At 35.9% G+C, this 14,784-nt stretch overlaps 1 protein-coding gene across 5 annotated transcripts in view; it reads right to left on the minus strand.

Annotated features, from left to right (window-relative positions):
- Positions 1 to 3,563: 3,563 nt before the first annotated feature.
- The window catches only part of slc8a3 (solute carrier family 8 member 3), a 46,327-nt gene continuing 35,106 nt past the window's right edge, over positions 3,564 to 14,784 (minus strand). For 2 of the 5 annotated variants that reach the window (XM_058796632.1, XM_058796631.1), the window contains exons 3-8: positions 13,443 to 13,549; positions 8,072 to 8,089; positions 7,163 to 7,287; positions 6,944 to 7,043; positions 5,280 to 5,552; positions 3,564 to 3,941 (exon numbers count right to left, since the gene is read on the minus strand). In XM_058796632.1, the coding sequence (XP_058652615.1) occupies positions 3,565 to 3,941; positions 5,280 to 5,552; positions 6,944 to 7,043; positions 7,163 to 7,287; positions 8,072 to 8,089; positions 13,443 to 13,549 (1,000 nt within the window). In that variant the 3' untranslated portion in view covers position 3,564. Of the gene's footprint in view, positions 3,942 to 5,279; positions 5,553 to 6,943; positions 7,044 to 7,162; positions 7,288 to 8,071; positions 8,090 to 13,442; positions 13,550 to 14,534; positions 14,642 to 14,784 lie in introns of those variants that run through there. The other 3 variants (XM_058796635.1, XM_058796633.1, XM_058796634.1) reach the window with 3 other exon arrangements.

A 14,784-nucleotide genomic window follows, 5' to 3' on the forward strand; every position in this document is an offset into this window, starting at 1 on the left:
CCACAAACCATCTGAAAGACACACATGCACACATGTGCACAGATGTGGTGAAGATCTACTGTGATCTACTTTAGCTGCCCTCTGACTCACACCAGACACATTCAACAACACATGCTGGCAGAAAACAAGCAGAACGCTGAAAGTCACTGAGTGTTCAAAGTGAATACATTTTTTTTACTTTATCATGCCTAATACTGGTGCACAGAACAGCTTATGAGGTGTGTGAGTGGCTGTGTTCCAGAAATTAGTGAGCTGCCTTGCTGTCTACTACCTACACAGGGAACATCAGAAGTGACTGATTTGGAACGCTCTACATAGGCAGCAACTCAGTGTTTCATGTAAATTATCATGCCGTAAAGATATCAATGTGATTGCATAAAAATAGACAGCTTGTTTATTTGGTCAAAAATACAGTAAAGACATTAATATTGTAAAATATTATTACAATTTATAATAACTTTTCCTAATTGAATATATTTTAAAATGTAATTTATTTATGTGATGGCAAAGTTAAATGTTCAGCAGCCATTACTCCAGTGTTTAGTGTGACATGATGCTTCAGAAATCAAGAAACATTTCTTAATATTATCAATGTTGTAAACATTTGTGCAACTTAATATTTTTGTGGAAACCATAATAAAAAAATTTCAGGATTCTTTAATGAATACAAATTTGAAGAACAGCACTTATTTTAAATCTAAATGTTTTGTGACATTATAACGGTCTTTCCTGTCACTTTGATCAATTTAATGGTGAAACAATTAGTGTTAATTTATATAAAAAACTAAATTTCCTATTAGTCAATAAGCGATTCAACTTAATGAATACAAGCAATGCTGCCTAAAATATGTCCAAAGTCAGGTATCTTAGAAAGCTGCATAATTAATTGCATATATTAGAAGTATATGATGCTGTCTATGTAGGCAGTACATGCTCACAAAGTCTCAGTGTGTGTGGATAAAGAAAGTGTCTCCTGCCTTTCTGCACAAAAACAAAAGCTTAAACGCTAAAAACTCATTAACACGAGCCTGTATGAGTCATAGAGCACTGGTAAATGTTCAGTGTGAATTGTTGTGATTTCTGCGTGATTCTTGTACTGTAAAGCTAAAGCACATCGATTATGTACCGAGTAGCCACTGAGTAGGAAGCACAGAGCAGGCTGAAGCGATGCCAGCAGTTACATTTGCAATTTGAATGGAGAGATTTTCAGAGATTAAATGCGCTTTCAACTGTTCTCACTCACAAGCAACACATCCACAGCTATATATGAATGTAAACATAACAAAAATGAAACACATCTGTTGTAGATGCTGTAATCCCAACACTGGTGTCCTGGATACAACTGATTTGGCCTGTATTTGTAATGAGCAAACACCAAACACATCAACATACACACACTCACGCACACAAAATGCAAGAGAGGTGGAACGGGGCTGTGGCCCAGAGAACCACTGCAGCTTTTGGGTGGCAGTCTGAGGTTCTGTTCTTTGGTTCTGGGCTCTTATTGGCCATACTAAACAATTCTTTATGACATCACTTCCCCAAATAATACAGAAACAACATCCACATCATTATTTTTTCAGCTCACTACAGCAAAAATAGGCACGGAAACCCTTTAGTCAGATGAATTAATGACCGCTTTTAAAAGAATAATCCACCCAAAAATGAGAAATTGCTGAAAATGCACTCACCCTGCAAGATGTAGATGAGTTTGTTTCTTCATCAGAACAGATTCTGAGAAATTTTGTCTTACATCACTTGCTCACCAATGGATCCTCTGCAGTGAATGGGTGCCGTCAGAATGAGAGTCCAAAGAGCTGATAAAAAAATAATCTATTATTTAATCTTGTGAAGCAAAAGGCTGCATGTTTGCAATTAACAAATTCATCATTAAGATGTTTTTAACTTCAAACTGTTGGCTTGGCTAAAATACAAGTCAAGAGAAAAAGCCATCTCTTTTGAATCAGATCAGAGATCAAGCACCGTTTACAAGCGAAAACAGTCCCAAACAGTTCAAAACAAATATGTTGGTGGATTTTGATGTGAGAGGACAACACAACAGAGGATGGACTTTTTCACAGGAGGAAGCCTTATTATAGATTATGGACTGGTATAGAGTAAGACATTAATTGATGGACTGGAGTCACGTGGATTACTGTGATGTTTTTATCAGTTTGGACTCTCATTCTGACGGCACCCATTCACTGCAGAGGATCCATTGGTGAGCAGGTGATGTAATGCTATATTTCCGATGAAGAAACAAACTCATCTACATTTTGGATGGCCTGAGGTTGAGTACATTTTCGGCAAATTTTCAATTTTAGGTGAACTACTTATGCAGCTTTGCTCAAAATTCCTATACTTCTCCCTGAAATGCAAAAAACTCTCCTCAACATGTTAAACGAATATGTTTGTACTGCACAATTCTCAATCTTTTCTGGACTGAAGGCCTGTAAACATTATGAACCACATTAAAGGCCCCAATAAAACATACTTAGAATTCACCACCGACATCACTGACACTTCAGACACTGTTTAGATGCGCACTTAAGGAGCTCCTGGTAAAATGGTCTCGTGACTCTATATGGAGGGACTCTCTGGGGTGAAGTGGGGATGGGAGATTTCTTTGGGGTGCTTTATGTTTGTTCAACGACACTGAAAGACTGAAATACAAACAGATAAAAAAACAACAACAACTGTAATAGCAGACGCAGTGCGCTCTCCTCCACGGTGTTATCAGAAAATACACTAGTGATGCGTTTTGATGAATGTTCAAATGCAAAAAGGCCTCATTTTTTCCTCTGTATTATGTTTTTTTTTTTTTTTGCATTCTGTTTTCCCGCAATCCTCTGAAGCCGCTGTGATTCTTGAAATAACAACACTTGGCAAGGAAATACACAAAAGTACAGAAAAAATATGGAAGCAGATTATATCCATACAGGAATATCAGGGAGAAAATGCAGTGTTCAGCCATTGTTCATATTCATTTCTCTTCTCCATTCGGTGTTTCCGAGCCACTCTCCCTAGCCGGGACTTTGGCCTGACGGTAAAAGCTGTAAGCTCTGTGAGTTCTTACCAAACTAAATGAGGAAAAAAAATAAATAATAACTTTATGGGTCCTTCAAATGTCACTCAATAACAGATTTCATGTAGTTATATATTTTCATTTTTTTGTTGAAATATTATTTCTAATCCTGGAAGCAGATTTGAAAATAGTCCTTTGAATCCTTTAATTCTTTTTGTTATTTTTGTGTATTTTTTTCCCAAAATACTTCATTAGAAAAAAGTCGTTCTCAGCAGGTGTTGAGAAAAATATAGACTGTGAAAAGCTCAGACTCCAGGTTAAGACTGTCCCACCCCTCAGAGAGATGTTTCACACTCTTCATCTTCAGCATGAAGGTATCTGAAGAACGAATGTCCTTTTTGTAGCTCCTGCTTAAAACCTTAGCGACCTTTTCGAATCAATCCTTAGCTCTTACTCTGTCATTTACGACTAGAAGAAGTTTCCTGGCATCTATCTCTCCTCATCTCCAACCCCGCCCCATCCCACCCCATCTCTTCTCTTCAGAAGCCCTGTATATGACAGTAAGCTTCAAGACTGGAGAAAAGGATGTAGAGAAACCAGAGCCCGAAGAAAAAGAGTGTCGTGAAGATGCGCTGTGTGCGCGGGCCGCCCAGCTCTCCACCGATGTGAGGCCTGCGCCGGTACAGCAGGACGCTCACCGCCAGGAAGGCAAAGACGGTGAAGAGAGTGACAGAAAATGCCAGGGAACCTGCCTGCACCTCGAACGCACGACCCTGCATGTGCCAGTAGATGGCGGCCACTGACCACGCCACACCGATTCCCAAGAAAACATTCACAGCGTTGCTACCGGTCACGTTACCGATAGATGCATCTGCGTAACTGTCCTGCACCGCTGCAACTTTACTGGCAAAGGTATCTGAGGAGAAAAATATGACAATCTATGATTAACAAGCATTAAAAGGATTCAATGTTGATTTTATGAGCTAAATTGGTTAATTGTATGATAAAAACACACAGTAACTGTCAAAACTTCCTCCTTATCCAAAAAGAGCATTTATTAAAACCAAGCAGCAAAACTGACTTGTGAACCCTTAATTTTCTGATGTCAGACAGATCAGCCTCATTAAATTCAAGGGCCCGAGAGAGGCTTGAAACGGTCATACAAAACCAAATTATGATTGATTTTGGCAGAAACAACTTTATTAACTATAAGTGGACCTTGGGGAAAAAACTTCACAACTTTTGTTCAATAGTTTGGGGTCTGTAAGATATTTTAATCTTTTTGGAAGAAAAACATTGCACTCACCAAGGCTGTATTTATTTGATCAAAAATACAGTAAAAACATTAATGTTGTGAACTATTATTACAAATTAAAATAATTTCAATCTATTTTAATATGTATTAACATGTAAGTTGAATTTTCAGTATTCTTCAGTGTCACATAATCCTTCAGAAATCATTCCAATATACTAATTTGGTGCTCATTAAACATTTATTTAACATTGTTTTATTAATGTTGAAAACAGTTGTGCTGCTTAATATTTTTTTGGAAACCAAGATTTTTTTTTCCAGGATTCCTTTGATAAATAGAAAGTTCAAGTGAAATTATGATTGATTTTGGCAAAAATCACAACTTATAAACAATTACAAGTGGACCTCGGAGAAAACACTATTCACTACTGTTCAAAAGTTTGGAGACGGTAAGATATTTTAATGTTTTTGGAAGAAGTCTCTTATACTCAACAAGGCTGCATTTCTTTGATCCAAAATACTGGAATATTGTGAAATATTACTACAATTTAATATAAGCATTTTCTATTTTAATATATTTTAAAAAGTAATTTATTTTTGTAATGACAACGCTGAATTTTCAGCAGCTATTACTCGTCTTCAGTGTCACATGATTCTTCAAAAATCATTTTAATATGCTGATTTTGTGCTAAAGAAACATTTCCTTGTTTTAATAATGTTGAAAAGAGTTTTGCTGCTAAATATTTTTTTTTTTTGTGAAAAACGTGATATAGTTTTTTTCCCCAGGATTCTTTAAAAAATAGAAAGTTCTAAAGGACAGAATTTATTTGAAACAGAAATCCTTTCAAATATGTTTACTGTTATTTTGGTCACTTTAATGCAATTGCTGACTAGAAGTAGATCTTACAGAACCTAAACTTTTGAAAAGTTGTGTATAAGATGTGACCCCATTAAAAACGTATTAATAAAAATGTAGGCAAATAAAAGCATACGCAAACTCACCAGGGATGGATGTTCCCAGGGCTACAAACACCACAGCGGTGACGGAGTCCTTTAGGCCAATGGTGCAGCCGAAGTGACTGGCCAGATCACCGATCACTGCAGTCAAAAGACCGATGATCACTATGGAAACAATGAAACACGCCCACCCGTTCCAATATTCCGTGGGCGGGACGCAGGCGAACAGAACTTTCCAGAACACAGTCAGGAAGTGCATGACATAGTCGAAACAAGATGGCAGACGTTCCTCTCCCCCCTCATCCTCGTCCTCATCTCCTGAGATAAAGACAGGACGACAGAAATAAAGAGCGAAAGCAAGAAAGAAAGAAAGCAAAGCAGAATGGGGGGTAGAAAAAAAAAAGAAAATGAAAAATGTTAGTATTGTCATGTTAACTTCCATACCTGACCAAAGCCATTTGACACCATGGTGATTTAGGGGTACTGTTGCCTTGGTAACACAGGCTGTTTGATAGTCACGGTAATTGAAGGCTACATTCTGTGAGAACAGCGTTTTTATTTTAACACAGGGTCATAAAAGACTAATATGCAGGATATTTCCATTTTATTTTGGGGGGAAATCTGTAGGAAACATAGTGAAACGTAACAAACAGAGCTGATAATACTACATTCCTATTGATATCCAAAATGATCAAATTAGCCAAAATGTTTAGAAGACAAAGGTTGCAGGAAGAGAAGCGTGTAGGAGTTCTGTGGGCTCGGTTTTCATGTGGGCCGGGGAATGTGTCACAACAGTGATAGAAATATTTGTGTGTGAGCAATATGAGCATGAGTGTATATTTATAAAATAACTGACTTTTGTTGCTTTTAGTACATTTCTCTGAGTTTTGAGGTGATCTACACTACCCTTCAAATATTTGGGGTCGGTAGGATTTTTGAAGCTGCATTTATTTGATCAAGAATCAAGGAAACAGTAATATTGTGAGAAACTATTACAATTTATAATAACTATTTGAATGTATTTTAAAATGTAATTTATTCCTGTGATGGCAAATCAATTTTCAGCAACATTACTCCAGTCTTCAGTGTCACATGATCCTTCAGAAATCTGCTCAAGAAACATTTATTATTATCACATCGAAAACAGTTCCTTAATATTTTTTGTGGAAACCGTGAAACATTTTTTTTCAAGAATAACAGAATGATTAGAAAGTTCAAAAGAAAAAAATGATTTGAAATAGAAATCATTTGTAACATTATAAATGCCTTTATTAACACTTTTAATCAGTTCAATACATCCATGCTGAATAAAAATATATTGAATTTGAATCATTTAGCAGACGCTTTTTAATAGAAGCTATCAAAACAACAAAAGAGCAACAATATATACGTTTCGTGATAAGTCCCAGTTAGTCTAACGCAGCACACGTACCAAGGTTTTTTAAAGTAAATAAAAATAATAAAAGGTAGAGAGAAAAGAGATAGTAGTTAGAGGGTTATAATGTTTAAAAAAAAATTTTTTATAATAATTAAATAGAAAACACTAGTGTTAACGCTAGTGTTAGAGGGTCAAGTTTTTTGCTGTTTGTTTTTAATAAATAAATAAAATAAAACAAGTAAATAGAATAGAAAGAGGGAAAAAAGGATAATTGCTAAATAAGAGCAAAACATTTGAACACAGTTCAGTGTTGTTTAGTGTTGATAATCACCTGCGCTGACAGTTATGGCCTCCATGAATTGTTCTCTCCAGGAATTTGTGCCCACGACCAGAGCCAAGTTAGTCTTCTTAATCAGCTTATCTACTGTACTCTACAGCAAACACACAAAATGTATTACATTAAACATAAATACGCATAATAAAATTCTTCCATAATGCAAAAGACTCCTGGTCTCTGAAATTTTGTGTATGTGTGTGTGTGTGTTTGTACCTTAAACTCATATGACTCCTCAATGATAATCTCTATTTTTGCATGCTCGCCCAATACAGGCTTCCCCATCTCTGCTATTCTTCTGGCTTCCTCCTCTTCTGATGACAACTTCCTCTCTGGAATATCTACAAGAGATAAAGAGACGAAAAGAAACTTCTGTGTTGTGTTGTGTGTCATATTAGTAAATCAAACACACACACACACACACACACACACACACACACACTCAACACACATCATTCATATGCACCCTATAATCAGTCTCTACAAGTGGGCTTTTTGTCACTTTTAAATGACTTGTGATTTATACACTTGCAATATTTCTTTTGAATATTCATTAATATTAATTTATGATCTCAATATACTGCACTAAATTCATGTGCATATTTAGGGTCAACGGAGCACATTCATGAAACACAAGCACAGCGAAGTCATGTAAAATGTTCATAATGTCATTCTTACGTAACTTGTCACACTGAATCGAATGTGACTACTTATGTATCAAACAATTGTTTTACAAACCAAATTGGTTCTGGTTTTATTTTATGAATGAGGCCAACTGTCACTAGAGTTTCTCTTATTAGAAAGACTGCACATGCAAACACACACCACAGATTAACAGCCAAACTTTGTTTGACTGAACCAAGTGTGAGTTGTGCTGTAAAACTGAGTGATTCAGAAGGACAACAGCACAACATCCACACGCACACCACAAATACACACAGAAAAGCCTGAAAGTTGAGATGAACTTTCAAAACCCCCTGCAACCCAAAGCTTATCTTCTCGTGCACGTGTTAAAACACACACAAACCTGGAGACACACGTGTGTGAGGCAGACGAGACCGCAATTACCGCAGCTGGCCTCATCTTACCTCACACATTCACACACATACACTCACTCAAACTTACCATCAGCTAATAACAGAGCTGTGTGTGGAGAAAAAAAAAAAAAAAAGAGAGAGGGAGGGGTGGAATGACATGAAGAAAACATTAGACAGATAATGGTGGAGGGAAATGCAATGAGATGTTGGACAGGATTTATTTACTCAGATAAACATGAATAAAAATATTCGCAGCCTCCGGTGTTTCATCACCCTGCCTGGAATCTCTGAGCTGGACAGGTGCGACAGGTGTGACCGAGCAGATGTGATCGGATGTGATAGTGTGGGCCGATCCAGAGCGCCGGAGCAGGTGGTTGCCCGTGGCAACGGGAGTGTCGTAGTAGCATTTGAGATGTGGCGACAGAACAAAGAGGTGCTAAAGCTACGCTGATTATTCACACACGTTTACTTTCCCTATCGAGATGCGGATTTCCTATTGACTTCAAATGCTTTCATAGTGTGCTAATGATACTGTGTGTCCCCTAAACCTCAGAAAACCCTTTTTGCATTTTAGATTTTTGAGCAGCTCGTTTTTTTTTTTTCTTCACAAGCTTGCAGAGAAAGGCTTACCCCAAAAAATGTAATGGATTGTTCTTTTTTTAAGTTTTCTGAGTTGGTAGATGCACCGGGGACACGATTATAGCACTTAATCAGAATTTGTCACAATGTGTCACCTTTAAGATATTATTATTTTACATGACTATGAGCCACACTTTTAAAATTAGTATTCCTGATATATCTAGATTTTTCAATAGCTCTAGTTCTTCAAATTCTTGATTTTAGCTTAATTTAATGCTAGTTCTGTCTTATTTTAAGGAATCTTGAGGGCCCTCGGATGTTTCCTGAGAATCACTGGACTAAACGATGAGAGAATTGTCATTTTTGGGTGAACAATTAGGTTAAATTAGTCAATGCATCAGGTTTCCCGAATTAACAACAAATACTTTTTTTACATAATTTATTGATCTAGCACCCGGACCCACACACATTTACAAAAAATTGCACTAACTAAAGGAATCAATTTCTTTGTTTCTCCATTACTCTTTTTTTTCTTTCTCTGTGTGTATATAATGACTTTAATAGTTCTGTAATCAGTGCTGTAATTTTCTGTTGCTGAGGATGAATGAGATGGCGAACAAACAAGCTTTGATTAAGTGTGTGTGTGTTTGTGTGCCGAGATGAAAATATCGACCTATAATGAGAAGCTGGATGTGTAAATAAGCCCATAATTTATGCCCAAATGTGTCTGCGAGTAGGGTTGGTTGTGTCTTGATGCACATTATTAACCTGTAATTTGTGTAGCGTCGTCAGCTCTAGGCTTTTCAACACGTCTGCTTCATGATAATACACTGACGTGTCAAACACACAAAGGAATTATTTAATCTATTGGCCACATTTTCTCTCTCGCTGTTCTTTCCTGGAAGCTTCGATTCAACAGTTCAGTGTAAATCTATTGCACATCAGCGCTAGCAAGAGCTGATGGTACCCTGGCAACAGATACAGCTCTCTCCTCCCTGCGTTCTGAGGTAATGGGATCGTGGGACATAGGTGTCGATATTCAGACGAAAACTCCCCTGCCGTTGGCTCATTCTATTCCATCATCACACACATGTGAATGCAGAGATCTCTTCCTCTAACACACACACACACACACACACACACACACGATGAGTGATTCACTACTGTACTGATTATCTTCTCTTTAAGCACACTCATCTGGGACATGTGGTAGGGGTGTTGCAGGTTTGGACTCTATGGGATATTAATTGTACACAGATGCAGCGCAATAGATCTGGTTTCTCCGTCCTCAGTTGTATCACCCCTCTTCTAGTTTTCTCATGCGTCTCTCACTCTATTCTGTCTGTCATTCTCTCCTGACCTGGCTCAACCCCTTCTCTGCTTATTTGTCTCACACCTCTTCTGCTTGTCCTTTTCTCTTCATCTTTATCACCATCCTGTCTGTCTCTCACTGTCTTTGTTTACCAAATACCAAACAAAACCTCGGTGTTAATGTCCTATGAATGCCTGAAAAAATGTTAGCAAACAAAGTTTTATTAAAAATATTTGGTTACACTTTATATTAGGTGGCCTTAACTACTACGTACTTACATCAAAAAATAAGTACAATGTACTTATTGTATTGCAAAACACTTTTGCTGGTATTGAGGAGGGATACGGGTAAGGTTAGGGACAGGTTTGGTGGTATGGGTAGGTTTAAGGGTGGGTTAAGGTGTAAGGGATGGGTCAACAGTGTAATTATAAATTTAATTACAGATGTAATTACATATAGGTATTTTTAAAAATATAAGTACAATGTAAAAACATGCATGTACACAATAAGTGCATTGTATCAAATTATTAATTTAAATGTAAGTACATAGTAGTTAAGGCCACCTAATATAAAGTGGGATAAAATATTTTTTAATAACAAAGATGAGATGAAAAATGGGGATCATGACGACAATTAAGCAATTTGAATTTTAAACACACTGTTGAGGAAAACATGATGAGAAAAAATATCGTAAGATATTAAAGTACTAGCAATGTTTTTGAAGAAAATATGAATAATATGACTGTGTCAAATTAGCTATTCATAGAAAACAATGTGAAAATTGACAGGAATCCATAGTTTTTTTTTTCTGTACAATGTTAATAATTTTTTTTTGTTAAATGTCAATACACATTTAAATAAATGTTTTTACAAATATATTTTTTTCACAAATTTTGCATTACTTTTTGTCAAGCACTAAATGGACAATAAATATAACTACATTTAATTAATTTTGTTTGTCAAAATAGTAATATTTTAAATATTTTTTAAAATATTTTTTTATATTTTTAAACAAAAATAAGATATTTCCTATTTTTTATCAAGACAAAAAATATGACAAACAAATTTATAAAAAAAAAAAAACATTCATTTATAAAATACTATGCAAAATGAACAATGTTCACCCTCTCCCTTTCCTGTTTCTCTCCTCACTATTTCCTGTCTTTTTCATTGCTTACCTGTCTCTCACTTTCTCCTGTCTCACAGCTTTCCTGCCTGTCTCACCCCCTTCTCCACAAATGTCTCCTTCTCTGTTGGTGTATAAGAGGGTTCAATGCCAAAGAAAGCATCCTGTATTCAGATGTATAAAGCTGGGAATATTTCTTTAGATCCCTCAACCGCTCTCACATATTTTGCAGCGACAGCATGGGATCAGCAGTTCTAAAGTCATGTTTTGATGTAGGACAAGTGATGTGTCTTCTATTACAGGTTCAGTGTCAAAAACACCTACAACCCATTTGATACAATGTTTTATCTCTCTGCAAAGAAAAAAACAACAACTTGCATTACTGAATCTACAGCGTGAATCATACCAGTGCAAACAGTGTACAAAAAAAAAAAAAAAAAAGACTCTGGTTCTTTGAAGTAAATCAAAAACCCTGAGTGAGTCAGTTTGGTTACTAAATTTAAGGAATAAAAATAAAAAGTGTTTGGAAAGGCATGAAGATTTTTTTATTTTTGGGTTTATTTTCAGTCTGACTCACTCATTGAATTATTAGAATTGTTCACTGAATCATCAAAGATCCAGAATTATTAGAAAGAATCAGAATTAGAACCACAATCATTAAATTACAAACAGCGCTATATAAAACTCCTGCAATTAACAGAGTGTATTTTTCCATGGAAACAAACATAGAATGTTCATATTTTGCTTATTATTGGTTGTCAAACAAATTATGGATGCGCATATATCTGACTTTGAGGAACACCCCCCCCCATTTCTCAGAATATCAAAATTTAATCTTATTCAAATCCATGTTGGCATGAAAATAAAGAAACATCTAATGAATAATTAATAAACTGCTTGTTTACAAGCACACAAGTGAGGAGACAAGCCAACATGTTGTTTTTGTGGCTTAGGTAAGTTAATAAGTAGGTTGTTTAATGTTGCCCAGGCGAGATGAGAGCTCAAACAGAGAGGACCAGCTGTTCTTCATCTCTCATTCTTTCTGAAGGGTATAATACTGGGACAAGGACACATGCATACATGCAAACACACACACACACACACACATACATACACGTACGAACACTGCACCGCAGCAATGCGGTGTGCGTGCTGGTAGCATTGACCACGTCTGCCTGATTTATGGAGAGATATTGAGAGACACACTTGACTACTTGGAGTCTGTGTGTGTGTGTGTGTTTGTACTCATTTCTCACTCTCTGAGATCCCACACTGACGTTTAAGGTCAATGTTTACTCAAACTCCAAAGAAGTCAGTGAAAAAAGCAACACTGCCAGCTAATCCTTCACATAGTTTCCTAAACAATAATCTCAAGACATTTAGGAAACTATATAAAAACTGGAAGACAAAGAAAGTAACATTGCCATTTTTAAAGCAATACAAAACCGTCATGGCAGCATTTCTTGTGTGGGTTGGAGATGAGTCAGTTTGAGAGTTGCGCCCTGTGGGTCTTCATTGAATTCATGTGCTTTGAGTCAAAGTCCCTTTAAGGCAAGTCGGTCCACTCTGCGGCCATCTTGGCCATGCCGCTGGGTAGCTATTTTTTATCCAGGCAATAGGCATCCTATCTACTTGAATTGGGAAATCTCAGAAATTGTTGGGTATCCTTGTGTTTCAATAAAGTATTTAAAAAATTAAATCTGGCAAAAATTGTTTAAGTGTTGCTGCTTCAGCTAAAAGTAGGCAAAAATTGCATAATACACTGAAGGCAGATGTAGACCACCATTCAAGTTTGGAATAATTAATTTTTTTAATGTATTTGAAATAAGTCTCTTATGGTCCACAAGGCTGCATTTATTTGACCAAACATACAGTAAAACAGTAATTTTGCAAAATAATAATACAATTTAAAATATCTGTTTTCTATTTGATATATTTTAGAATTTAATGTATTACTGTAATGTCATTATTCCAGTTTTCAGAGTCACATGATCCATCAGAAATCATTTGGTGCTTGAGAAACATTTCCTATTATTATCAATGTTGAAAACAGCTGTGCTGCTTAATATTTTTGTGAAACTGTGATCTATTTTCTTTGATGACTACAGAAAAACAGAATTGACTGTGACTTTTGATCAATTCAATGCACCCTTGCTGAATAAAAGTATTAATTTCTTTAAAAAAAACAAAAACAATCTTACTGACTCCAAACTTTTGAAAGGTATTTTATGTGAATGTATTATATAGTGAATCTCAAACAACAAGACACTCGCTACTCACAATAAAAAAACAACATTGAAGACATAAAGAAAAGTCCTGATAAAGAGCCACTGGATGAATGGAAATGCATTTAGAAATGAGTGAGTATATTAAATTAATAGCAAAAGAAGACGATGGTCACAGGATGTGATCTCTGTGTGTGTGTGTGCGTGTGTGTTTTACCTTTTTGAAGGCTCATGTCCACCATGCGTGGTTCTGCTAGCTCCAAATAGAAGTTTTTGTTTTTTTCATACTCCTCATCATCGATGATTTTAACCTGTATAGTTTTACTGAGAGAGGAAAAGAGAGAGAGAAACACAACATCAGGGGTCACTGATCAGATGAGGGGTCTGTGGACTGTCCTGAAGTCAGAGGTCAAACAGGTCATGCAAACACACTATATCATCTTTCTATGATTCATTCCCCTAGCTATCTTGTACCATCAATCTAGTTTGCTGGCAAGATAAAGCAGTGGTATATGGGTTTCAACTGTTTGTAGTATTGTTACAAATCACACATTAATAATAAACAATTTGCAAATGAATCACTCTTTTAAGCATACAGTCAACTGAAACAAAACCAGTGCAAATGCATTCCCTCATTTTACAGCTATGAAGAAAGTCTTTAGTTTCAACAACTGCATATGAAGCTTGTGAAAGACTACAGGTAAAAACATACACTGATTAAACATACGCTTAATCTTACAAAAGTTTTCTATTTCAAATAAAAGATTCTTAGTAACTTCTTAATTCATAGAAGTTCATAGAAAAAAAAAACTATCATGGTTTCCACAAAATTATTAAGCAGCGGAACTGTTTTCAACATTGATAATGATAAGAAACAGCATATTAGAATGATTTCTGAAGAATCACGTGACACTGAAAACAGGAGTATTAGCTGCTCAAAATTCAGCTTTGCATCGCAGGAATATATTACATTTTAAAATATATTCAAATGGAAAACATTTAAAATAATTCACAATAGTACTGTTTTACTGTATTTTTGATCAAATAAATGCAGCCTTGTTGAGGAGACTTCAAAACATTAAAGAATGTTAATGACACCAAACTTTGAATGGTAGTATATACACATAGATAAACACTGCCAATACAATTTCTGCTGTATTTTGGAGATGTTTTGGTTCTTCAACAAACATATATTAGATTAAATTATATGAAGAATTCTAAAGTATCCTGAATGTAGCAAGCTAATTCTCTAAAGGCTAGCTTTCACCTTAGCTAAGCTCATTTCCCTATAGTGTAGTTGGTATCTTACCTAGTACCACAGCGGTAGCAACATTGGCAAATTGTTGATCAGCCTACATGAGTGTTTATTTAAAGAATCACTTTCTTAACACCTCTTATCTGTAACATCCATTTCTCTCTCACACTCTGTCACTCTTTCATTGCTAAATTCTCAGCATGTGTGTGTGTATTTATAACTCGGCATGTGATTGATGTTGACCTGGTTTCCCTGTGACTGTGAGTAACACCTGTTTCAGCTGTGTTTCAATGAGAGTTTCTGT

Source organism: Onychostoma macrolepis, chromosome 13 (assembly GCF_012432095.1).
Source record: "Onychostoma macrolepis isolate SWU-2019 chromosome 13, ASM1243209v1, whole genome shotgun sequence".
Taxonomy (NCBI): Eukaryota; Metazoa; Chordata; class Actinopteri; order Cypriniformes; family Cyprinidae; genus Onychostoma; species Onychostoma macrolepis.